The sequence below is a fragment of the Puntigrus tetrazona genome, chromosome 5, assembly GCF_018831695.1.
Source record: "Puntigrus tetrazona isolate hp1 chromosome 5, ASM1883169v1, whole genome shotgun sequence".
Lineage (NCBI taxonomy): Eukaryota > Metazoa > Chordata > Actinopteri > Cypriniformes > Cyprinidae > Puntigrus > Puntigrus tetrazona.
In genome coordinates, this window is record NC_056703.1 from 18,868,799 (window position 1) to 18,892,118 (window position 23,320).

At 37.8% G+C, this 23,320-nt stretch overlaps 4 protein-coding genes across 9 annotated transcripts; 3 read left to right on the forward strand and 1 right to left on the reverse strand.

Annotated features, from left to right (window-relative positions):
- Nucleotides 1-243: 243 nt before the first annotated feature.
- hmgcra (3-hydroxy-3-methylglutaryl-CoA reductase a) lies at nt 244-8,225 on the reverse strand. 2 transcript variants are annotated; one of them, XM_043238780.1, is made up of 20 exons: nt 7,999-8,225; nt 7,018-7,207; nt 6,792-6,903; nt 6,616-6,703; nt 6,240-6,324; nt 6,040-6,145; nt 5,824-5,930; nt 5,621-5,740; nt 5,381-5,541; nt 4,940-5,181; nt 4,698-4,864; nt 4,196-4,390; nt 3,416-3,574; nt 3,149-3,306; nt 2,958-3,063; nt 2,659-2,829; nt 2,381-2,521; nt 2,106-2,264; nt 1,838-1,992; nt 244-1,443 (listed from the first exon to the last, which is right to left on the reverse strand). In XM_043238780.1, exons 2-20 carry the CDS (start codon nt 7,180-7,182, stop codon nt 1,389-1,391), a joined length of 2,652 nt encoding a protein of 883 aa, XP_043094715.1. In that variant the 5' UTR covers nt 7,183-7,207; nt 7,999-8,225; the 3' UTR covers nt 244-1,388. The 2 variants fall into 2 exon arrangements, with proteins under 2 accessions (XP_043094715.1, XP_043094713.1); XM_043238778.1 differs by having other exon boundaries at nt 4,698-5,181.
- Nucleotides 8,226-10,240: 2,015 nt separating this feature from the next.
- ankrd31 (ankyrin repeat domain 31) lies at nt 10,241-16,087 on the forward strand. 2 transcript variants are annotated; one of them, XM_043240612.1, is made up of 11 exons: nt 10,241-10,817; nt 10,922-10,962; nt 11,051-11,100; nt 11,287-11,440; nt 12,359-12,477; nt 12,623-12,802; nt 12,959-13,101; nt 13,203-13,332; nt 14,493-14,569; nt 14,668-14,814; nt 15,525-16,087. In XM_043240612.1, exons 4-11 carry the CDS (start codon nt 11,298-11,300, stop codon nt 15,567-15,569), a joined length of 984 nt encoding a protein of 327 aa, XP_043096547.1. In that variant the 5' UTR covers nt 10,241-10,817; nt 10,922-10,962; nt 11,051-11,100; nt 11,287-11,297; the 3' UTR covers nt 15,570-16,087. The 2 variants fall into 2 exon arrangements, with proteins under 2 accessions (XP_043096547.1, XP_043096546.1); XM_043240611.1 differs by lacking the exon at nt 15,525-16,087 and having other exon boundaries at nt 14,668-15,202.
- Nucleotides 16,088-16,258: 171 nt separating this feature from the next.
- On the forward strand, nt 16,259-21,137 carry LOC122345996 (ankyrin repeat domain-containing protein 31-like). 4 transcript variants are annotated; one of them, XM_043240607.1, is made up of 11 exons: nt 16,259-16,329; nt 16,419-17,972; nt 18,049-18,204; nt 18,285-18,427; nt 18,748-18,946; nt 19,146-19,264; nt 19,378-19,515; nt 19,657-19,768; nt 20,130-20,434; nt 20,555-20,741; nt 21,066-21,137. In XM_043240607.1, exons 2-9 carry the CDS (start codon nt 16,895-16,897, stop codon nt 20,267-20,269), a joined length of 2,085 nt encoding a protein of 694 aa, XP_043096542.1. In that variant the 5' UTR covers nt 16,259-16,329; nt 16,419-16,894; the 3' UTR covers nt 20,270-20,434; nt 20,555-20,741; nt 21,066-21,137. The 4 variants fall into 4 exon arrangements, with proteins under 4 accessions (XP_043096542.1, XP_043096543.1, XP_043096544.1 ...); XM_043240608.1 differs by having other exon boundaries at nt 20,133-20,741; XM_043240609.1 differs by having other exon boundaries at nt 19,164-19,264; nt 20,130-20,741.
- An 81-nt stretch (nt 21,138-21,218) lies between these two features.
- gcnt4a (glucosaminyl (N-acetyl) transferase 4a) lies at nt 21,219-22,508 on the forward strand. The gene has a single exon (XM_043238315.1). The coding sequence runs from the start codon at nt 21,219-21,221 to the stop codon at nt 22,506-22,508; it is 1,290 nt and encodes a 429-aa protein (XP_043094250.1).
- Nucleotides 22,509-23,320: the final 812 nt, after the last annotated feature.

Consider the following 23,320-nt stretch of genomic DNA (forward strand, 5'->3'; position numbering starts at 1 on the left):
TTAATAGGCTGTAAGCTTTATCATTGTATATTAACCGTTGAAAAAAAAAAAAAAAACCTTTGATTTAAATTTTTTTTTTTTTATCGTTTGAGAATATTAGATATTGGAACAGGTCTTTGGTAGAGAATAAATGTATGCATAGGAAGGACTTTATAGTTTTAAACCTTCTTGGTGTTTTTGTGTTCTCATTTTGACTGCATGAAGTTGCCGAGAGAGAGAGAGAGAGAGATGATCAAGCAGAAGTCAATGAATTCTACATTTTCTTTTTATTATAAAAAAATATACAAAACGTTTGCAGTTTATTATTTATTGGAGAATTTGAATTGAGCCTTTGGGGGGGGGACAAAGAACAAAGCTTCCTTTCAATGTCTTCAGCATGAAACGTACATGTCTAAACAGCCACTCTTTTCCATGACACAAAAACCAGAACCATATAAATAAAAGCCGTTTCAAGCCTTCGGAAACATGCAAGGCGTTAAGTTAAGTGTTGTTACATGAACCCATTATTAGAGGTGTTTAAACACAAAGAAATAGCTAAATTTACAAAGAACTGAAACATTGTGTGGATCGTAGCACCTTTTGAAATTTTTGTATATCCGTCGTGCCACAGCACAACCCTTTTAATTACAAAAGTCATTCATTTCCTGTGTCATAGCAAAAAAAAAAAAAAAAAAATCAATGTACATTCTGACACGGAAAACATAGCAAGCACTGCTGACGGCTGCATTTGGCAATTTCAGAGTCGTTCTGTAATATTCTACGTGTGTATTAACTAGTGAATCATAGTACTTTATATTCCTCTTTGTATCAGTACTGCTCTATGCCATTTCCCTTAATAAGTGCAATGAAGAGTAAACTTTATCCTTCCCTTTCTGTCTAATGTTGCTGTTTCCAGTTGGCAAAAAGTTGGCAACGATATGATCCCTGTTGCTATCCCCAACAGATAATGAAATAAAACCCCATCCAGTCAGTCATGTATGTGATCTGAACTATACTGAATTTAAGAAATAAGTTAAATTACGTGGCTTTCTGTTTCTCTATGCGCTGGCCGCAGTGAAACTTGAGATTTGCTTTGCTCTCCATAGCAAGTTAAGCTTAACAAAGCAGGTCCAGAAGCAGCTATTTCTGCTCAGATATGATTTAGAAATACTGGCTCTAGGCTTGTGTGAACGCAGCAGGTCCTGATTCCAGTCTTTGATTGCAACCGGATTTCTTTGAAAGAATGCCTGTAGTTACAAGACAACTCCTTTTAACAGATCAGGGGACCAGTCTTACGTCTGTATTCCTTTTGCTGGTCTTTAACATAATCTAAATTACTAATCACATTTGCCTTTAAACTTGAGATCCTCCTTCTTTATGTGCCTTTTGCATCTTCAGCAGGCGACGTCTCAAGATGCCTGCTTAGTGCATGTTCCTGGAGCTTCTTGCAAATTCACTTTTGATCTATAGATAAAAAAAAAAAATGTTATGCAGGTATTTGCAGATGATTGTTTTAAAAGACAGTCTCTCTATAATTTTATACTAGCTTTAAATTTGTAAGATTATTTTATTAGAGTATGACTATAATTGTAATATGATTATATATAACTATACATGATTATAATATTGTATTACAATAAATTCTCATTTGATTTGATGTCATTTTAAATGACATTTAAGATTAAAATGCATTAAACACATAAGAATACAATTTTACAATTACAATATTTTTTAACTGTAATCTTAATATATATATATATGTGTGTGTGTGTGTGTGTGTTATCTTGTTATATAGCCTTTATTTTTTTTTAACTTAGAGATTTTTGAAGACTTTAATTCTAACGTTGAAGATTTGTACCTGTTGTGAGTCATGTGACTTTTGACCAGGTGTCCTGCAGCGAGTGCAGACATGAGTGACAGCTCTCCGGCAAGTACGGTACCACACACCACCTTGGCAAGCTGTCGGGCATTTTCACCCGGGCACTCCTGACTGGCGCCCAGCACGCCTAACATCTGACAGCAAGACAGACAGAATAAAACTGGCTTCATCAACCCTGCTTCGAGCATGAAACGAAAACACGCTTCTTTCGTTCATGTGCGTGAAACATTGATCCTGTATCAAGTACCTGTAAACAAGCTTGCTGAGGAGGAAGGTTAGTGCCTCCGCCCACAGTGCCCAGCTCAATGGAGGGCATAGTACAGCTGATATAAAGATCCTCCCCGGTGGGGCCTGAGGCTTCCATAATAGTGATACAATTAGAGCTGCCCACCGTCTGTGCTGGGTCCTGTCAAGGACAAATTCATTTAGTGATTCTCTTCCTTGCTTACCATCTGTACAACCACTGTATAATCACATTAACGTCCTTATCAAAATCATACTGTAAACAGTATCTTTTATTACCTGTCCACAAGCGATATAGATAGCAGCTACGATGTTGGCGGCGTGAGCGTTGTAACCTCCGATGCTTCCAGCCATAGCAGACCCAACCAAGTTCTTGCTGATGTTGACATCTACCAGAGCCTCAGTAGACGTCTTTAAAATCTGCACAAAAACACACTTGCATAAAACTTGCTCTGTTTTATTCTATCACTCCACAAACAAACGCATTCTTTTATTCAATGGCTGCCAGTATGCAGCTATCGCAGAACATTTTGTAGTATGTGATGAGGGTTTTGTACCTCTTTGACGACTTTGGCTGGGACGGTGGTCTCACACACCACTGACTTGCCCCTGCCCTCGATCCAGTTGATGGCGGCAGGTTTTTTGTCAGTGCAGTAGTTTCCACTAACAGCCAAAATCTGAAGCTCTGGAAACTCCTCCTTCAGCCTGGCAAGAGCCTGTTCTGTTCCCTGGTGACCAAAGAGAAAAAAAAATATTACTGCGCGAGTTCTTCGTAACAACAAGTCACGGCAGTTTATTTTAGATCGCTTTAATGACCATGTTTCATAACGTTTTGTAAAATTCAGTGTTTGCGTACTTTTGAGATCATGTTCATCCCCATTGCGTCTCCAGTCCTGGACTGGAACCGAATGTATAGATTGCGACTCGCCAGGCCAATCAGAAGCTTCTCCAATCGTGCGAACCTACACGCACAACGCATAAATATGTTACATGATCATCATTATTAAAAGAAAACCACGAAGTCCATTGACTGAAACGGTCCTTTACCTGCTGGTCTGGTCAAAGGCCTCTTTGATGCTCCCGAAGCCTTCATCGCTTTCCAGCCAGGCCTTGACTTCAGCTGCCTGACAGGCAGAGGGCAGACGTACCACCGGCCCTCTGGTCATTCCATCTGCAAGAACACGGCTATTGGCACCTCCTGCCAACTGCGGAAAAAAAACAAGAGCGTCAGATTAATGTGCTTTACACTAGATATTATGCAATGTTATGTCAGTTCAAATGGGTTTGCTTTCAGCTAAAAAATATTTTGCTTACTGCAATAGCTCTGCAGCCTCTATTTGTGCTGGCAACCAGGCAGCCCTCAGTTGTTGCCATGGGGACCTGAAACTGCTTTCCGTCCAATAACAGAGGGCCAGCAACCCCCACAGGAACTGGCATGTAACCGATGACGTTCTCACAACATGTTCCCATCACCTGGAGTAAAGAACAGGAAAATGATTGCTGAATGCTGAACTTTGAAGGTTGCTAGGCTTCTGGAGGAGTACCAAGTTTTTGCTTCCTGAACCAAGCGTAGTATAACATATGGTAACAAATTTGGTTATAACCTATGAGCTATTCTAAACCGTTTTTGCTTGTATTGCTGAATAAATAAATATATAGTAGATATATAAGTATTTTTGAAAGGTTACAAATTAATTCGAGGAACAATGCTATAATCAAAAGTGATAGTAAAGAGATTTCTAACATTACAAAACATTTGTTTTAAATGCGGTTCTTTCAAACTTTTTATTCATCAAAAAATAAATAAAAAACATCACAGTTTCTATAAAAATCTATTTTAGTGTTTTCGACACTGATGATAATTTCTTGACAATTTCTGACAATTCAACTTTGCCATCACAGGAATAAATTAAATTTGTAATTAACAATAAGAGCTTAAGAGGCTTCTATTCAAAAACATTGGTTCTCATCAAACTGGACAAAAAGTACAAAATGAATATGGAAAAGTGTTAATATTACTGCATCCCTAGTTTGTTCGCATCCATAAATCACCACCGGTTAAATTATGTATAACGTAATGGCTTGATGTCTTACCTTAGAGTAGTCATAGTCTTTATAAGGCAGACAGGTGAGAGCTGTGGGCTCTGGGAATTTGGGGCTGAGCATTTTTCTACGGATCATCACCCCCCGTTCAGGGGTTTCCATCATGGCCTCCAATTTGTAAGCTGGGATGTGCTTTGAGTTCACCAACACGATCACCTCTTCATCGCTGAGGTAGCGCGCGCCCATCTGGAGGGTCAGAAGAGGTGACGCTTAAATACTCACACACATACACTGTGATTATACTTGGATTTAGGTAACAGAAGTCTACTCTTAGAGGTAAATGCTTTCACTACATGCTTCAGATCTTGTCTAACGTCATAAACTAATTGGCTAAGAGTAAGAGTGTAAAGAGAAAAAGGAAGATCTCATTAGAGACTACATGGGTTAACTCTGAGGTAAAAAATAACTACAGGTTTCAGTCCCACTGTGAACCCGGAGTTAATCTTTATACAAGAAAGAGAACAACGGCATTGATATTTGACCACGCTCTTACATCTGGGTTTTTCAGAATGGACAGACAGTCTTCCACAGGTCTGGGTTCAGCAGGAACACTGATCACGCTCTCCGACGCATCGACAATTTCCTGAGTTTCATCCTCTCCCAAAACAAAAGTACTTTTATGCTCAGGCTCAGGGGCAGGCAGGGGACGAATGACTAAATCTGAAAGAAAGACACTGAAGTTAGATTCCACTGACAAAAAGCTAACACAAATGAGTAAAGGTAAGAAGAGCAAACCTCTTTCTTCTTTGGTAACAACTGGAGGGGAAGGGGGAGTTTTCTCCGGCTTGCTGGAAACGGGAACCTCTTTCCTGCAGCACTGATCAGGAGACCATTTCTGAGAGAGCATGGAGCTAGGAGTGGGGACTTTCAGGGACAGGGTAGACTCCATCTCCACCTGCTCGAAGAAAATGTACTTCACAGCCAGGAACAGAGCAAGACCCAGTGTGATCACCTGCTCAATGTCCATGCTGATCATCCTAAATAAAACAATAGTCACATCATATCCTTGTTATTTTTATTATTATTAACAATACACATTATATCAGTAAGGCAATACTTTGTATTATTAGTTTTTTAGATTTATATCTATTAGTTTTGGGAAATTAATTGCGCATGTTCATTAATGGTTGAAAAAAAAACTGTATTAATTAAATAAAATCTCTAAAGTGTGCCTACCTGGACAGGTAAAAGTGCCAAAGGGGCATGTCTGGCTCAATTCTTTTGGGCATATTTTCATTCAGGCTCACTCCAACTTGAGGAAGATCAAGAGTTCCATTACTTGATGTGGGATCTGCAATCCACCGGCTATGAGCGTGAACCATGACCAGGCCAAGAGACTGCAGATATTAGAGACAAAACCATTAATATCATAAATACCAGAAATATTGAACTGTAGTGTTTTGGTTCAGTGCCTACCATGATCATTTTGACTCTTTGTGTGACAGGGTTAGGCTTGTTGTCCTCTTCCTCCTCCAGAACTCTAGCAAAGTGACTCAGCTGCCAGATGGGCCGTCCCTCCCTGCTCTCTCTGGACAACTATGTGAAATAGTTTTAGGACATTTTAGACTACGTTACAGTTTTCCTATATGCATACTGCACTGAAATATGCACTAACATACCTCCAGCACAAGAGAGACACAGGCCGGGAAGAAGGTCATGAACACAAAGTAGTTAGCCAATACAGACATGCAACCGAAGCAGCACATGATCTCGAGCTGTCGCACACCTACAGAACAAAAAAAAACATTCACTGCTACTGACTTAAACAAATCTGTTGAATGTTTGCGCACTGCAACTGTGCTGATTTTCTGTCTGATGTGGATGGGTTCGTTTACCTGACATTGTTCCCACACCGATCACCAGGCACTCCACAAGGGCATCAAGAGTAAAAGTGGGTCCTAAAACGGCCATTCCTTTGGCAATATTTTCCCTCACCTCATCCTGTAGGACAGGCATAAAGCCATTAAAACACTATTGCCAATAAACTTCACAAAAAGTTTATTTAAACTTCAGTTTAATGCAGATGAAAAGGTACCTGTGAGTTTGAACTCAAGGCAAACTTAGCCAGAGCGCATGCTTTGGAGAGATCAATCAACAGCAGAAAGAACGGTAAAGCCTCACTGGGAACATCAAAACAAAAAAAATGAGTGACGCCGTCTTTAAAATCCAGGCTAAAGCCTCAAAATCTAATTTTGAGATAACAAGCTTCAAAGGTTGATTTCAACCATTCATTTTTTTACATGGCTGTACATTTTCACATATTATTCTTGAACTTAAAATGTATGATTTTATGTTGAAAGCAGTAAACAAGCATTTAACTATGTTTTCACAAACAGCTTCACATATTTACTATTTTCCAAAATACAAAGCATTGCTTCTAAGATTTCTAGCAAGAGTAATAGAAGTCATACTTGAGGCCTGTAAGCTCCTTGTCCAGGAAGTGAATTACGACTGTGCTAAACACAAAACTGGAGAATATTGTGAACAGTCCTGCTATGCCTGAAAAAGAAATATTAATGTAAACATTAACGCTCGCGATTCATGTTACCCAACAAGCTCATATTCGAAAAAGGGTTTTAAAACTCACCCAATATGTATTTGGATCCTAACTGTCGAAGATTTTGGAATTGAAAGTAAATGTAGACTATTGCTATGCATCTTGTGATTGTCAGGATAATGATGTCGCTGCTTAAGATTTGCTGGAGGCCAGACAGAGAGAAATAAAATGTTAGGAATAATATATAGAGAAAGGAATTATTAGAACTATACATTAACTGCCACCATGGTTTTATTTCTACTGTAACACACTCTACCTCTTCCAATTTGGGGCAATCAAAGTTCCAGCCACAAATTTGGTTATTTCCAGTGAACATATTCATGGACATCATGCAGATGGTGAGAGTGACAGTAGCCACAATGACTTCCCAAGGATGGGAGGCCACAAACAGGCCGTGGATTCGGAAAAGTCTCGTCAGCATTTTGAAGGTGTGTTACAGTCACTTACTGTAGATGACAGAAAGCAAATGGGAGAAAAGAAACTTGTTAAACGCGATTACGATGGCAGAATTATGAATTTAAAATGTTATTGTGAGTATGAAGTCTTGCACAAGAAAGATTAATTACGTAATTAATTTTTTAAGTGCTTCAAGAGCATAACTTTTATTTTAGTTAAAAGTTATTTTTAAGTTGTTTATAGAAATGGTCTTTATTAATGAATTTACATTATGCTAGAGTACCATCAGACGGCTTGACATAAGTTCAATGCACAAAATATATTTGTGATGTGATTACAGACAGTGCCGTTTGTTTCTGTATTTACCGATTGTAAAGACCAATGATCAGATAATAATCACTGATTTAACTGTCAAAATTAATCATTAGATCAACAATTAAATAAAAATAGAATTTTAGACTCATAAGACAAGTGATGAAAATGTGTTATTTTTTTAAATAAATAATCATATTACTTTATTATATATACTTATTATAGACAAGGGATGAGTCACCACCTCATCATTAAATTTTAAAATACACCCTTTTTTTATTTCTTCAATTAAAATAAAATGATACCAATAAAATAATAAGAGAAAATGGAACTTTGAATTAGCACACAATGATCCTGACTTAATGTCCTAGTTTTAGAGCCTACATCACCAACAATGATGAGAAGACATGAATCACCGATGCAATCATGCCGAAACTAAAAGAAACCCGCATTCGATTATAGACGACACTGAGCAGGGATGTCTAAAATAAAAGCTATGACTGTCTGTAGGGCTGATGCAGACACTTACCAGTAAGGGTCAACGAGGGTTAAAGAATTAGTACACCAACAGCAAATCACTGTAAAATCCTCCACATATGCGGCTGATTTACCTATAACCTATAGATGTTTTCGCTGTTATAAATTAGCATTTAGGTGCGTTTTTCATGATTGGAGCGGCCGAATTAAATAACTACAGACGACATTAATCCATATCCTGACGTTTGAGGACTCCGGTCGCCAAAACCGGCATTCTCCTCTAAAGCTTATGAAGCGATGGCATGGCTCTGCGTCAGTCGAGCGAGGAGCCAATCGAATGCTCGGACCATACCGATGCGCGAGAAATCCACGCCCACTTTCCTGCTAATGGTGTTGGGGGCGTGTCCTGCCGGAGGACGCGTGATCTGGCCATCATTTAAATGTGTGTGAGGTGCGTGAACCTTGGCCCAGCCTTCACCGCAAAAAACACCCGACCTTGTAACTGTGATAGACCCCACAGCAGTAGGAAATAGAGATATAAAAATTTTTATCTTACCGTTAATTATTCTTGGCTAACAATTTTAATTAATGACAATTATCTATTCTGTGGTAGGTTTTGTTTCATTGAACATTTAAGAATTTAATAAAAAATATACAAAATAAAATTAGTAGGTGTATAAATGTTTGGCCTGAAAATGATGGCGGACGTTGTCATAACTTACAAGTGTTTTGTGGGCCTATACAGGCGCATTTTAAATCCTTGTATTGTATAAACTGATTTAAAAGATCATCGTGTGTGTGATCAAAGTCTTTGTCGTGATGCCGCGTGTTTCACGTGCCGCTGACGTGACACATCCTTCTCAGAACTACATTTTCAAGAATTTGATTTCATTTAAAAAAAACAAGTATTTAGTTTCTTGGTGTCGTTGTAGAAATGTCGTGCCCTAAGCAAACAAGGGAAAATAGAGAAATATAAACGCTTTTCAAAAATATAATTAAATGCTGTAATCATTAGAATAGTGCACATTTAAAAGTAAAAAATAATTAATGAGTAAAAATTAATTATGAGTCATTTCTAATCTCTTTATAATCATAAATTATAGGGGTTTGTGTATGTCAAAGTATTACAAAAATAAAAACGTTAAATATCTGTTTTATCCGACGCGGTCTTGCTGTGACCAATCAGATTAGAGCCATTAACCCAATTTGCCGCCGAGGGGGAAAAACAGAAAACATACATAGCGACCGTTATTGAATATTACTAATGTGACGAGACAGAGCGCTTTTCTCAAGTGTTTTCTGTCGCTTTGTTTATTACAAAAATGGATTTGGAGCAAGAGGAAACCATCGCGACGGACGACGACAGCGGCGAGGCAGACCGGAGCTTTTACCTCAGCAGGTCAACTCATAACGGCTAACGTTAACGGTTCCATTCCTGTGTTCCGGCCTGTTAAGTGATCGGTTAGCTGTGGTAACGACTGTGTCGTTGTAGGTTAATGCTGACTGAACATCAGTTCTCAAGCCCCTCCGTGATCTCTCATCGTGTCCATAGTGAAGGTATGACCATGTGCTGCAGTCGAAGTTTAATCGCGGGCTTTTCTTGAGTTTTCAACTTATGGCCCACATAAGTAGGGGTGGGCGGTATTGCAAAAATATCATATCGCGATATGTTTTTTCAGAAACATCACGATTTTATCATGACTCGTTGTTGATTTTACTATTTTGTAGGTTGTCTGAGAGGTACAGACAAATGAATTTCCCTTTTTTTAAACAAAAAAACAAAGCCTTATTTCAAAGTATAAAATAAGAAAGAAGGGCAGATATTTAGGCTGAAATGAGCAAAGATTAAAATGGTTGGCATTAGAATAGATACACATTACAAATAAACATAATACGAATAAAACAAACAGTGCTTTTATTTTTCAGGTGAAGTGTGTGCATTTAACAGTATTGAATGAACAAATATAAATGTGAAACACTATATACTTATACACTATATACATCACTTACTTTCCCTGAGGTCGCTTTAAACCTTATTAGAATGAGGTTTTTTTTCTGTTGAACATTGTATTATTGTATTCAATGAGGACAAGCTACTGTTTGGTTACTCAAAATATCTTATTTTGTGTTTAGCACAAGAAAGAACTTAGAATACAGGTATGGGACAACATGTAAGTGAGTAAATAATGACAGAATTGTTATTATTATTTGGTGAACTATCCCTTTAATGACGAGCGGTAGAATATTTAGTACTGTCCCTTTAAGAGCCGCACGGATCTAAGAGACTGGCGCGCGTGTTTTTCTCTTGATTGTTTACTTTAGACACAAGCGACTGTTTAACGCTCTGTGTTTTTGATAGTATTAGCACAATCAGATGCAATACATAACTTAGTTCGGTAATTAGGCGCCATTGAAAAAGGGACAGCATCAGGACAGCACACATGAAATGTTTAACCGGCAAGACGTTAAAACAAATAATGTGTTTTTGTGATTTCGAATAAGTGCAGTGCAGAGTTAACACGTGAATGTATGTCGCATTGTACAGTGTATTCAGACGGAGGCGTTAGAACCGCCGATCATAAAGTAGCACGACACTACGATGTTTCTCAAAAAAAAAGCAGATTGTGAAGAGTTTTTATCGTTCACGATCAAAAGTCGTTACATCGCACACCCTTGCATACGTTTTTTTTAATCTTTAGAATCGGTTCAAAACCGGTTAAATCGATCTAGTGAGCACCACTAATTATACTACCACTCACTGTCCAGTTACATTAGTATCTTAACTAGTCTCTTTGTTTGACAGAGATTTCACCTCAGATTGGCCTGCAGTATGGCACAGGGCAGAACTCAAAGACATCAAGAACAAAACAGGTACATGACATTAGGCAGAGCACGGGCTTACTCAAAATTAAGCTTAATAATTTCCAGGTGTGAAAATGATCATGTTTTGATTTCTCTTTTTTAATAATTACAAGCAAACCCATGGCACTGTCCTTCCACCAATTAATCGTTCAAGGTTTGTACAACTTTTTGGAGTTGAAACAAATGTGTGTTCAATTTTAAAATGTACATAATAATAACTTGCTTCGCTCTGTGTTTATAAGTGCTCCTATTTATGAAGAAGAAAGTTATTCAGAAAAGGAACACAGTGAAGGTAATCTAGTCATACACAAAATTATCCTTAAGATCCCCAAAAATCGCTTTAGTGCCTCAGCTACATATATAGCTCTTCAAATGTTAACACCACATCTGATCCACCCTGTTTCATATTTTTGGAGATTCAGTAAGCAGTTCAGACTTCTGGTCTTCAGCTAATTCTTATGTAACTTCTGCCCCCTAGTGTTGAGAGCCATGCCCGTACACAGCACTAAGTCATCGGATGCTTCTCGCCAGCAGGCTGTGCCAACATTGAGACGTTCATTGAGAATAAGTGGCAAAAAAACTGATGCATTGGCCACAATGAAAAACACTCAACTACTGAATGCTCAACACAGGTCCCAAATAAATGCACACATTAGTATCTTTGAGATTGTCAATGCTACAGCAAATGGGTTCTTAAACCATATTAAATATTTGAGATTACAAACATTATATAAACCTGTGTATAAATAAAAAATGCTTCAACATTGAACATAAAAAATGTTCAATGAATTTCTAGGTAACCAATTAAAGTCAAGATTCTCTTTAGTACTTACTTGACTGACATACTAGTCCAACTCATCATTTATAATCGTTAAAGCAGTAGTTTACCCAAAACTGAAAATGAATGAATTAATTTTACATACCCCCAAACCAGGTGTACATGACTTTCTTCTTTCAGAAAAACAGAGTCAGAGTTTTTAAAAAAGTTTTCCTGGCTATGGAAAAGTATGATGTAAGTTGCTTCATACATTGAGTCAGAAGTCTGCCAAGAAGCCAGAACTGGAAAAAAGTCACTTATTTATGTTATAATTTAAAATCTAGAAATGTTAAATTGTTCCAGAAACCCATTGATCTGCTTCAGAGGACATGCGATAAGGCACATAAGTTAGTTTCACATCGGATATATCAGATTTACGGAGCTTCAAAATAATGGCCGCTATCTACAAGCATTACCAAACTTAGAAGAACCAGGATAATTTTTTTTAAAACTCTGACTGTGTTTGTCTGTAAGAAGAAAGTCATTAACCTAAGATGGCTTGGGGGTGAGTAAAATATGCTGTATTTTTTTCATTTATGGGTGAACTGTTCCTTTAAGATGCTAATATAATTTGTGATTTAAAAAAAGTTGATTTGGTTAGAAAAATGCTAAATCTCAGATTTTAGATCCCACTTTATGTTAGTGATTAAATTCAGTGTTTTATACACTGTAAATCATAATAGTGATTCATAATTCCTGAAAAATGTATGTTATATTTACTGTTTACATTCAGGTCACTGCCTACTAAAATAAAAGAGGGTCCAGACACCAAAGAGTACAATAAAGAGTTCAATACGCCTTTGACTACATGTGATAGACCAACATTAACCCCTAAACCTTACATTAGTCCAGGTAAGTGCTCAAACCTGACCACAAATGAAGCTTAGTGCAGTGTACACAGGCAACATTACAGCACGCGTTCTTGTTCATTTTGTATAAATAAAACTTTCTTGATAAATGCATATGTGCACCTTTATGCACAAACTCTGTTTGCTAGGTTGTAGAGGCCAAGGCATTACAGAAAGAAAATCAGGCAAAGTCCTATCACTTAGGTCCATCCACAGGCAAAATCATTTCGGAGAGACAAAGCTGCATTTAGCTGTGATGAAGGGAGACATTCAAGATGTCAAAGACTTGATCACAGTGGGTGCTTCGGTTAATATACAGGATTATGCAGGTATGGCATATTGGAGGGTGTCACTTCATATTTGATGATCTATTCAAATCGTCGTTGGCACCCTAGTTATAGACCAGTGGTTGAAGTTAGCACACACGTCCACCTGATGGCATTGTGGATCAACACTTTTGAATTTAAAGGTATATTCGCTTTCAGGTTGGACTCCTCTCCACGAGGCAGTGCAGAGAAACAAGTATGACATGACAGAAAGTTTACTTGAAGCTGGAGCTAAAGTAAACTGCAGAGGAGATAATGGAATCACACCTTTACATGATGCCATTGAGTGTCAGTATCACAAGGTGTGTAATCCACATACAGTGGTACCTTCAATGAACACAAGTTACATAAAATACTACACGCAAACTGTGATAGTTGTTGTGTTAAATATGTATGATTACAGATTGTAGATCTACTTCTGAAGTATGGTGCCGATCCATTATTGAAGTCTGACAGAGGGATGACTCCTATAGACATGACCACAGAGAAATCTATGTACGTACTTGTGGAGAAATATCTGCAAAAGAATAAAGGTAATCCAGGTCTCTTGACATACACAAACAAAATTAATATACAGGGATTGGACAAAAATATTGTGAACACCTGGGACAATATGTCTTATATGTCAAATCACTGTTTGCCTTGAATACAGTTTCCAATCTTAATCTCCAGTTGAAACATCCTCCTGCCAGTTGTTCTTTCGGAGGTTGGAAGAGGGGATTTTCTAATCTTCTCACCAAAAATATTCACTAGAATCTTTTCATTTTTGGGCGCTAGTCTCCTTCGCTGTCTTCGCTCCATAGTCTTTTCATGTTTTGTGTACACAGTCATAATCATAAAAAGAATGTTGCACCATGACTCCCATGAAGAGACGTTTTCTAGAGTATTTGTACTGCTGAACAGAACTTACTGTACAGCATTAACGCACAAACTGGAGAATATAGACAATGAAAACAACGCTAGAAATCGGTGTTCACGTTGTTTTATTCAACCCATGTACATTTATAGTCAACGGCTATTTGCTATAAGTGTAAATAGCAATTAGATACTATTTACACTAAGTGAAAATACCATATTTTCTTTGACATGGATGCTGTTTACACTAAGTCCAAATAGCAATGGGTTCAATTAGATGCTATTTACACTGAGAGAAAAGAGCAGCATTTTTTTGATATGCTATTTACACTAAGTCCAAATAGCTATAGATTCTATCTACACTAGAAGGGTTTTCTGCTGTATATACTACTTATTGCAAATAGTGGCAATTATTTGCACTTCAGTACCTTATTGGGACAATAAGGCCGTCCTTACACCTACCCTAACCCTACCTGAGACTTTTTGATTATTTTCTTATTTTTTACTGAAAATAAATACTTTTCTAATGTGATTGTAAAGTTTTAAAAGGGACAAAAAAAGTGTGCTAAAAGGCAGATTTGAACCATGGTTGACTGCACATATTACAATTTTCACCACTGCAGCTTACAACAATCTTTTGTAATATTGACTAGCCCAATCACTCTTTGGTTGGTGGAGTTAGTGTAAATAGCCTCTGCCAACAAGGCGGACTATTTGCATTTAGTGTAAATAGACACTCCAAAATTGATATGTATTCATGGAATACTATATATCATATCTTCTAGAATACAAATCATTAAATGGTAAAAATTGTTGGTTTTTCTATATTTTGAAATAGATAAAAATACACCCAGCACAACTGATTCTGCCATTAATCCAAGTGTGAGCCAAAGAAAAAGCCAGAATTCCATTACAGTAAGTCAAAGATGTATCATTGGATAAAAGATCTGCTGCCTCTGACTGTGGCATGATCTGATTACTGATCAGTTACTTATGCTTCATTTAACTTTGAGGACACAAGACGTCCTCTTCAGAAATCAACAGGAAATGCTGATACAAGTGAGCGTGAAAGCAGCCCACAGTCTGATGAAGCTGAAAACCATCCCTGTTCAAGAATGGACAACCAAGCTGTGATCCTTCCATTCAGGCCTCTCTCCAAGGTTCTTTTCTACATTAGACAAGCGTTGTGGGAACTAGATATGGCTCATGCAATATTTAATAACAGTAAATGTGCACTCCTTGACAGTCCCATCTAGTCACAGTGATGAACACACATTTGTTAAAATTCAGTTAATGTTGTGTTAAAGTTAAGTTAGCGAGCTTAAATTGGAACAAATAATTGCTTTTAGGATATGTAAAATATAAAGTTCTTTAGATGGTTTTCAGTGTAAAATTCATCATCATGGGGTAAGGCTAATTATTTTGAATGTGAAGGCTAATTCATTTTATTAGTTAAAAAAAGAAGATAAGAGCAAAGCTTATTTTGAAATTAAAGTTGATTTTGATTGGTAGCTTCATTCACAATAATTGCTAACAAAAGTAGCTTTTTTGTACAAAGTGAGAATATTCACCTCTGCATCTCTTATTCAGTAAGTTTTATAATTACAGTTATCAAATTGAATTATTCATTGAGTTTTCATTTTTGCTAAAATAAGTCACTTATGTGCTTGGCCTACATATATGAGAAAATAAAATAAAAACTATTAATAACCGCAGATTCATCATAAAGCATGCTGCACATGCAGAGTAAATTATATTGTTTCTTACAGTAATTGTAAGTACATCATTTTTAGCTTTTATTGGGTAGCATTTAGCTTTTATTATGTGAGGTACAGTGTGAATTGGGGTGTTGTGTGTCCTCATTTCCCAGTGCAATCATCACCTCAGACTAGCACCAGTGTACTGTGGCCTGTGAGGAACCAAGAGCAGGACTTCTGTAGCCAGAGTCCCTCACTGGTTCAAGATCAGGAGAGCGAGGAAGCAGACACCTCAAGCTGGATAGACAGTGATGTTACAATGGATTATATAGAAGATTATTCATCATCACCAGAACACTGGACTCTGTGTGCTACTCAAGATTTCTCTGGTTTCTAGAACAATTGGGATGTTTCAGCAGATTTTTAAATATCTGATAAGTTAATTCAGTTCAAATCTGACTCTTAAATTTTGAGTTATTTTATGTAACTTAGTACTCTTTTTTTTTGATCTTTTACATCATTTGAACTGCATATTATCTGACATAAATACAAAACATAGTATGAACAGTATACATCCAGTATATGTTCAAAATACTGGAATTTCGCAACAGTTTTTTTTACATTAATTACATTTGTTTGGTTGTGTGAAGTAAAAAGTATTTCATGTAAATTACATTTCATAATAGTAAAATCTACTAATTTGCCTTTTTAAGATTTTTGTGTATGAGTGTGTGGTTGTGCCTTTGAGTTTCCAGAATAAAGAAATTAGATTTAAACAGTTGTCTCATGAAAATTACTTGGTTTGTAAACAAAATACAACCTTGAGGGTGACAAATATGTTTTGCCTTTAGTTTTTATTCTATCTTTATTTGTTTCCATTTATTATTCTTAGGGGTGGCTGGTGAAACTCTGATGAATGATGGCAGTTCAGTAGCTGAGAAGACAAGCTCACATTCTTTCTTTGACCATAGCTATTCAGTGAGTGGTTTCTTTTACACCAAATAATATCGGTCATGTGCATTGTAATCCAAACCTGCTCAGCATTTTTATTTCACCGATTATTTCAGATTACTGATGAGAGAAAATCAATTCCGAGCACAAGTGAAGATTCATTTAAAGTTCACTCAGCAAGAAAGAGGATATTGGAGGGCTGTCAATACAATTATGGGGCTGATATTGGGGATGATGATAATTCTGCTATGGCTCAGAAAAGGCTCAAAAGAACAAAACATGACATTCAAAATGAAAACGATTTTTTGGAGTACTTGCTCAGTTTTGATACAAACAATGTCTTTGTTGATTTTGAGAGTAAGAAAAAGTAGATGGCCCCTCACTTCAACAGAATCAAGATGCAAGAAAAGAACAACAATCAGTTGGTGTTTATCAAAAGGTTCCACCTGAAACTGTGGGCTGTTGTGATACCAACAACAACAGCAATCAAGAATGCAGCAATTCTTCACTGTCCCCTAATTTAAATGTGCTAATTGACTCATGTTTACAAGGGACATACAACGGAGACCTTAATGTACAACCATTTGGAGCAATGGCTAAATCACCATTACAGAGGGAGGAACTGTTTGACTCAGACAGCCCTGGTTTACTGCCTTTGCTTATGGCCATAATCCATAATCAAGGATTAACCTGCACTCCAGAGGATTCAGAGAAAGATGAACCATTAGAGGAATTATATGCAGCCAACAAACAACTTCCAGATAATAAAACATCAGAAGAGCCACTTATGGTCCCACAACTGCAGGGAACTTTGCCATCAACCAGTCCTGCAAATGAGTCTCTCCGTGTGGATAGTATCATTGGTTGCTCAGAAACCTGTATAAAAACACCACATAATAACTCAACACAAACCTGCCTTGTGCAGTCTCCTAAAACACTGCCCCTAAAGAAACCTATAAATCAGGATGAAGAAACAGACACCATTCAAAACCAGCAGGAAGTGAAAGGGATAATAGAGACAGCACTGAGCACTAATCAGAAAAATATTTGTAAGAGCTACACTGAAGATGATGTGGAATGTGAGGCATTCATTTTAAATGCGACAGATCTCATTGGTGGACCTGAAGCAGAACCGCATTATTCTTGCAGGGAGGTAGTTAATGAGTCAGCGAGTGACATTCTAAAAGATCTTGCCAGTCCATGTCCTGTTTCACCCACTTTTTTCTGTGCCAGAGTAGATGTCGAACAGCTTGAAAATTGTCATATGGCTGATTGTACTGTTGTCGAGAATGATATAGTTGAAGATTCAGCAGATTCTGACTGCACTCTTGTGGAATGGTCCAATGCTGCTGACATTCAGGATGTGGTCAAGAAATGTCGGCAAGAAATCTTAGGTCTTGAGGAAAGATGTATTGAAAAGGAAGCACAAAACACAGAGGGTACACCTGACACAGTGAATTCAGAGAGTGTTTTAAGGCTGTTTTTACCTGACAATTTGTGTAAACAACCCTCACGGGATAATAATGCAGAAAAAGCACATGGTCCACAAATAGCTCTGGAAAACAAAGGTCTCCTAAACACAGGTGAACTGAAAAGCAAGAAAAAGAAATCGAAACAAAAGAAAAGGCCGCTTAGGCATGGACGAAATGTCACAGGTGGATTGAACACAGGTGATTCCTTGGGATGAATCATGAATGTTATAACTATTTAGAACATGCTAATGTTTATATTGTCCTATCTCAACAGTGTCAAAGAAATCTTTTAAAATTACTCCAAAAAATATTCGAAAGAGAAATGGTGTGGGCGAGACTCAGCTTCACCGGGCGTGCATCAAGGGAGACCTGCAAATGGTCAAAGTCTTGATAGAAGCTGGAAGCAATGTAAATGTATCAGACCATGCAGGTGGGAAAATCCTTGATTTAGTATGTGTACATTATTTCCTTTGATCTATTTAAAGTTTTCGTGATGTGTTGGGTGGGCAGGATGGACCGCCCTTCATGAGGCCTGTTCCAGAGGTTTTGTGGATGTGGCAGAGCAGCTCTTGGAAGCAGGGGCTGATGTCACCAGCAGAGGGCTAAATGGATGTAACCCGCTGCATGATGCTGTGTCCTTTGGCTCATATGAGGTTTCCCAATTTTAAATGCTGACAATATATTGATCAGAGGATATCAATCCCCAAAAAGGACAAAAGTTTCATAAACGTATAGCTCAAGCAACTCCTGCACTATATTCTTTTGATGCCAGACTACTTGTGTTATAGCCAGAACTATGTTATTGCAGGTAAAGCTCTATTATTTCAATTTGAATGGAAAACAAGTGTGCATTTCTATAGTTTCAAACTGATTCCCAGCATTTGACCAGCACATTCACACTAACACTCTGCACTCAAATTTAAATGCACTTTCAAAAGCAGTTCACGTTTAGATCTTGCTGTTTTATGCATAGATTGTGAGGCTTCTCCTTCAGTTTGGCTCAAACCCTCATGACAAGAATATCCTGGGACAAAGTGCGATAAACCTCGCAGCACATGAAAGCATCAAAGAGCTGCTTTTGACATTTAAAGGACCTTTTCGTAAACCTGCCCAGACAACTGACACTTCCAAGCAGCGATCTCAGCTTCTGGCTGGAAAGCACATGCAGCCAGGTAAAAAAAAAAGTCTGCATGGAAGTCCTTGAAAAACAGTAAAGATACTCTCATCGTTTACTTACCCTCATCTTATTCCAAACCTGTATGACTTTCTTTTCTTTTAGTACAGCATAATAAGTGTTTGTATGTGTGTGTTTATGTTCATGAATATGTTTAATGTATGTTTATTGAGTTTAATTGCGGTTATTTTCAACAGATCAGTGTTTTCTGTCAGCAGGAACAAGGATCGATTTTAGTGGCAATAGCAAGTTGAACTCCTTTATTAGAGATGGAATCATTCAACATGGGGATAATGATTTAGAAATGACACTTGAGGTAATTTGTAAATCATTTTTCTCAGATGCTGTCAAGACATTACTTTTAGACCATTTCAAAGTTAACCTTTTGAAAAACGGCAGGCTTTTAAAGCTCTGATTATTAAAATTTAGGGTTATAGCTGCAAGGACGGTCTTTTGGAAAACGGATCTATTAGTGATACCACAGTCTCCCTCCTTCCAGAACAATGTGAATCAGTCCTGGAGAGTCAGTCCTCAGGTCCTGTCATCTCTGATTTTGACTTTAAAAAGGTAAGAGAAAACTGGAATGTTAAGCTGTTGTCTGCTGTATGGCTAAAACTGTAAAGTAATCGAGAAAAAATACTGACGTGTCTATGACTTTCGCAATAACGTCAAAACCATCTCTCTTTTTTTACATTTTTATCTTGACAGGTTATGTATCAAACCAAGTCAAGTTGTTTAAATACTGAGAAAACACCTATGGAACCACTACATCAGCATTCCTTCACATTCATCAACAGTCCACCAAAACATGCTATAAAAGGTTTGTCAACCTGACAACTAGATAATAAGGACCAACCTTACTACTCATAGTTACCTAACAGTATGACGGATTTTATAAATACTTAAAATCAGATTTTCAGTTTCATGAATCCCCATTTCATGTAAAACCGGTGAAAGCCTACATCCAAAATTTGTCATTTGGGAACTAGGAGTAGTAAGATTGATCCCATAGTTATTGAATATATTACCCACGGCCCTTAAACTGATTGTTAAAGAATCTTTCAAATACAATTCAACGGGATCTGTCACATTATTGTCGTGTTGAAATCTGCTTACAATGAAAGCGTGCAAAGTGTCTTTTGTTTGAAAACTATGAATACTATTCTGTTCGTGTTGTTCAGCAGAGCCGTCAAGAAAAGACGTTGTCATGAAGATCAGATCGATTCGCTTGGTCAGCGATGAGGAGTTTTTTCCGAGCCATGTGATGAACAGATACTGGGATTTCTTCGCCCACAGTGAGGAGTGGACCTTTGAAACTTAAGAGAAGCGCCTGGTAGAGCATCAGTGAAAACCGTTTCGGTGTTAAATCCTTTAACGTTAGAACTTCATAAAGTGTTTAGAGTGTTATCGCCATTTTTTGTTTGAAATCACACGTTTAAAACGTGTTTGTACAAAGTTTCAAAGATGACGGTCTTGATATTAAAACGTAAGTCAACACACGACTCGTTCCATTCATTTGTTTTAACTGCGTAATAAGGCATTGATCGCAGGCGTTATCGGCGCGTTTCTAAATGACTCGGCGTGCTTTTAACGCTTGTGATGCTAGGAAACGACAGAAGCGCGAATATAAGGGGGGTTTAATACAAAGGCTGGATTTGAGTGGGCGGACAAGACTTTCCTGGAGTTAACGCCTCACTCCGCTGCTCTTGACTCAGACTACGAAGTGAAGTCAGCAGTCCAGAAACTTACTCATCTCGAGCTGACCGACGGAAAGACTCCAAGCTAAAGCAGATGTAAGTATCGAACTCGATAGATTATTTAGAGCTAAAGACATTAATTAGCACCTCCATCGCTTGTTTACTACATAAGGCACAACTAAGTCGTCCAATTACTCTATTTAATTCTATATCACGTCGTTTATACATTATTTGAATTTTCGAACATATTTTTTAGTTTCAAACATACACGTAATAAAGTTTTCTTGTGTTTCGGCCGGATGGTGGGGTTTTTCTAGTACTCTGTTTTTAGTTTTCCGGTCTTCTAACCGTGCGGCAACTTCAGTAATATTAGCTCGAATCCTTTTTGGTTTTACATGTTATTCTTCGTCTGTCACACAGACTCGTTTTGTAATGTTGAGAAACATTTGATGGCAGTAACACTAAACAAAAGACCGGCAGCGTGCAAGGTAGGCAACAAGTTGGCTGAACAGTTTTGTCAGAGGATGATTATGTCAGCCTTATTTATAACACCAGTTTTACTTTGCCAACAGAATGAAAAGAAGATGTGCTGTCTTACACTGGTTAAGATGCAAGTTCTATGTGTTTGTTGTGTCACTGTTTGTCGTGCTGAAGCTGGTGTACATCAAGATCTCAATGGACAACAGTATTTACATCGAGCCCTATATAGGTGCACATAGATCACTCAGAGTACAGCCTCTGAATGTTATTAACTGCACAGCCATTTATGAACTGGAACCGGTGGAAATCGGCAGGTCATTGGAGTTAAGACGCAAAAACATTGTGGAAGTCAACGATGGGAGTATTGTTTCTTTCACTGAAGACTGCAAAAACTACATCGAACAAAGGGGTTATAATGATGTCATTGTAACAGACGAGGAGTGCAGCTTTCCAATCGCATACTCTTTAGTGGTGCACAAGAACAGCGCCATGGTGGAAAGGATTCTTCGAGCCATCTACACACCTCATAATATTTACTGCATTCATTATGACCAAAAGTCCTCAAATACTTTTATTGCAGCCATGAAGAACTTGGAAAAATGTTTTCCAAACGTCTTCATAGCGTCTAAAATTGAGTCTGTTCAGTATGCACATGTTTCCAGACTTAATGCTGATCTCAACTGCCTTTCGGACCTTCTCAGTTCAGAGGTCAAATGGAAGTATGTCATCAATTTGTGTGGCCAAGACTTTCCGCTCAAGTCTAATTATGAGCTGGTATCTGAGCTCAAGAAACTGAACGGCGCAAACATGCTCGAATCAAGCAGACCCAGCGAAATGAAAAAAAAGCGCTTTCAGTTTCGGTATGAACTGAAAGATGTGTCATATGAATACCATAAAATGCCAGTTAAGACAGACATTGCTAAGGACCCACCGCCACATGACATTGAGATGTTTGTTGGTAGTGCTTACTTTGTCCTGACACGTGATTTTGTGTCATATATTAAGAACAATCAGCTGGCAGTGGATTTTCTGCAATGGACGTCTGACACATATTCTCCTGATGAGCACTTTTGGGCAACGATGGCCAGAGTGCCTGGAGTTCCTGGAGAGATCAGGAGATCTGAGCCTGATGTGACAGATCTGAAGAGCAGGACACGTTTGGTTAAATGGAACTACCTTGAAGGCCATTTGTATCCACAGTGCACCGGCACACACAGGCGCAGTGTCTGCATCTATGGTGCAGCAGAGCTCCGGTGGCTTCTGGAGGACGGCCACTGGTTTGCAAACAAGTTTGATCCCAAAGTTGACCCTGTCATTATTAAATGTCTTGAAGAGAAACTCGAGGAGAAGCAGCATCAACAATGCATGAAAAGAGTATCTTGAAAAGAAGGCCTTTCTTTTTGTGCTGTGTTTTGGTGTAAATATGTACGTTTGATGCTGCACTTACGTTCATTCAAAGCACCGGTTGACTGAAAGGTTAGCTGTATTTCCAAGCCATTTAAGTTTCAACACGTTGCCGCCCACTATATGCTAGGTCAGTATGTTAATGAGTTTGCCTTTCAGCTTCTGCTTTATAACTTGACCAAAGATGTATTCATAGGTGCTTAGGCTATGAAATATTTATATATTTAAATGTATTTAAAACAATCTTGTGAGATGCATGTAGACCATCTATTTCATTCTATTTTTTTACCAAATCAGTCTTTCTTAGGGCTTCCGCTGAGGGTCAGCAGAAATGTTTTAAATTTGTAGTTTTAAATATAATTCAAAACCTCTTTGTGTACATTAAATATTGACTGTTTCAAATAAAGCTATTTAACTGTATTACTTGAGTTTTTCTCTTTATTGTAACAGCGAAACGGTCACACCTGTGCACCAAATGTCACAATATATTTGCTGTTTGTCAGTGATGTAAACAATGGTTTCTTACAGTCTTCAAATTTAAAGATTCATAGAAAGGCTGCCAGTGTTTATGTTTTTTGTTTTGTTTAATTCACACTTTTGCAGGCTGTTAAGCCAGGTTCAATCAGGAATGAAGCAAGTTGTTCAAAAATGCTGTTTTATCCAGGAATGCCACTATTGCATGCAACACAGGAGATGAGTAACAGTTAATTACACCTTGGTTAGTTTTTGGTTGATGCACTGAAATAAATGGAGTAACTGGCAATATTGTGTTTAAAATGTAAGTAGCTTAA

Coding starts and splice junctions, on each gene's coding strand:
- hmgcra (XM_043238778.1), bottom strand. CDS start 7,182: ATGCTGACGAGACTTTTCCGAATCCACGGCCTGTTTGTGGCCTCCCAT. Junction 3,575..4,195: donor AAGACTATGACTACTCTAAG/GTAAGACATCAA, acceptor TCTTTACTCCAG/GTGATGGGAACATGTTGTGA. Junction 3,064..3,148: donor GCCTTTGACCAGACCAGCAG/GTAAAGGACCGT, acceptor TTGTGCGTGTAG/GTTCGCACGATTGGAGAAGC.
- ankrd31 (XM_043240611.1), top strand. CDS start 11,298: ATGCCCGTACACAGCACTAAGTCATCGGATGCTTCTCGCCAGCAGGCT. Junction 11,441..12,358: donor CTACTGAATGCTCAACACAG/GTCCCAAATAAA, acceptor GTTTACATTCAG/GTCACTGCCTACTAAAATAA. Junction 12,478..12,622: donor TAAACCTTACATTAGTCCAG/GTAAGTGCTCAA, acceptor TCTGTTTGCTAG/GTTGTAGAGGCCAAGGCATT.
- LOC122345996 (XM_043240607.1), top strand. CDS start 16,895: ATGGCTAAATCACCATTACAGAGGGAGGAACTGTTTGACTCAGACAGC. Junction 19,265..19,377: donor ATTTAGAAATGACACTTGAG/GTAATTTGTAAA, acceptor ATTAAAATTTAG/GGTTATAGCTGCAAGGACGG. Junction 19,769..20,129: donor ACCAAAACATGCTATAAAAG/GTTTGTCAACCT, acceptor CGTGTTGTTCAG/CAGAGCCGTCAAGAAAAGAC.
- gcnt4a (XM_043238315.1), top strand. CDS start 21,219: ATGAAAAGAAGATGTGCTGTCTTACACTGGTTAAGATGCAAGTTCTAT.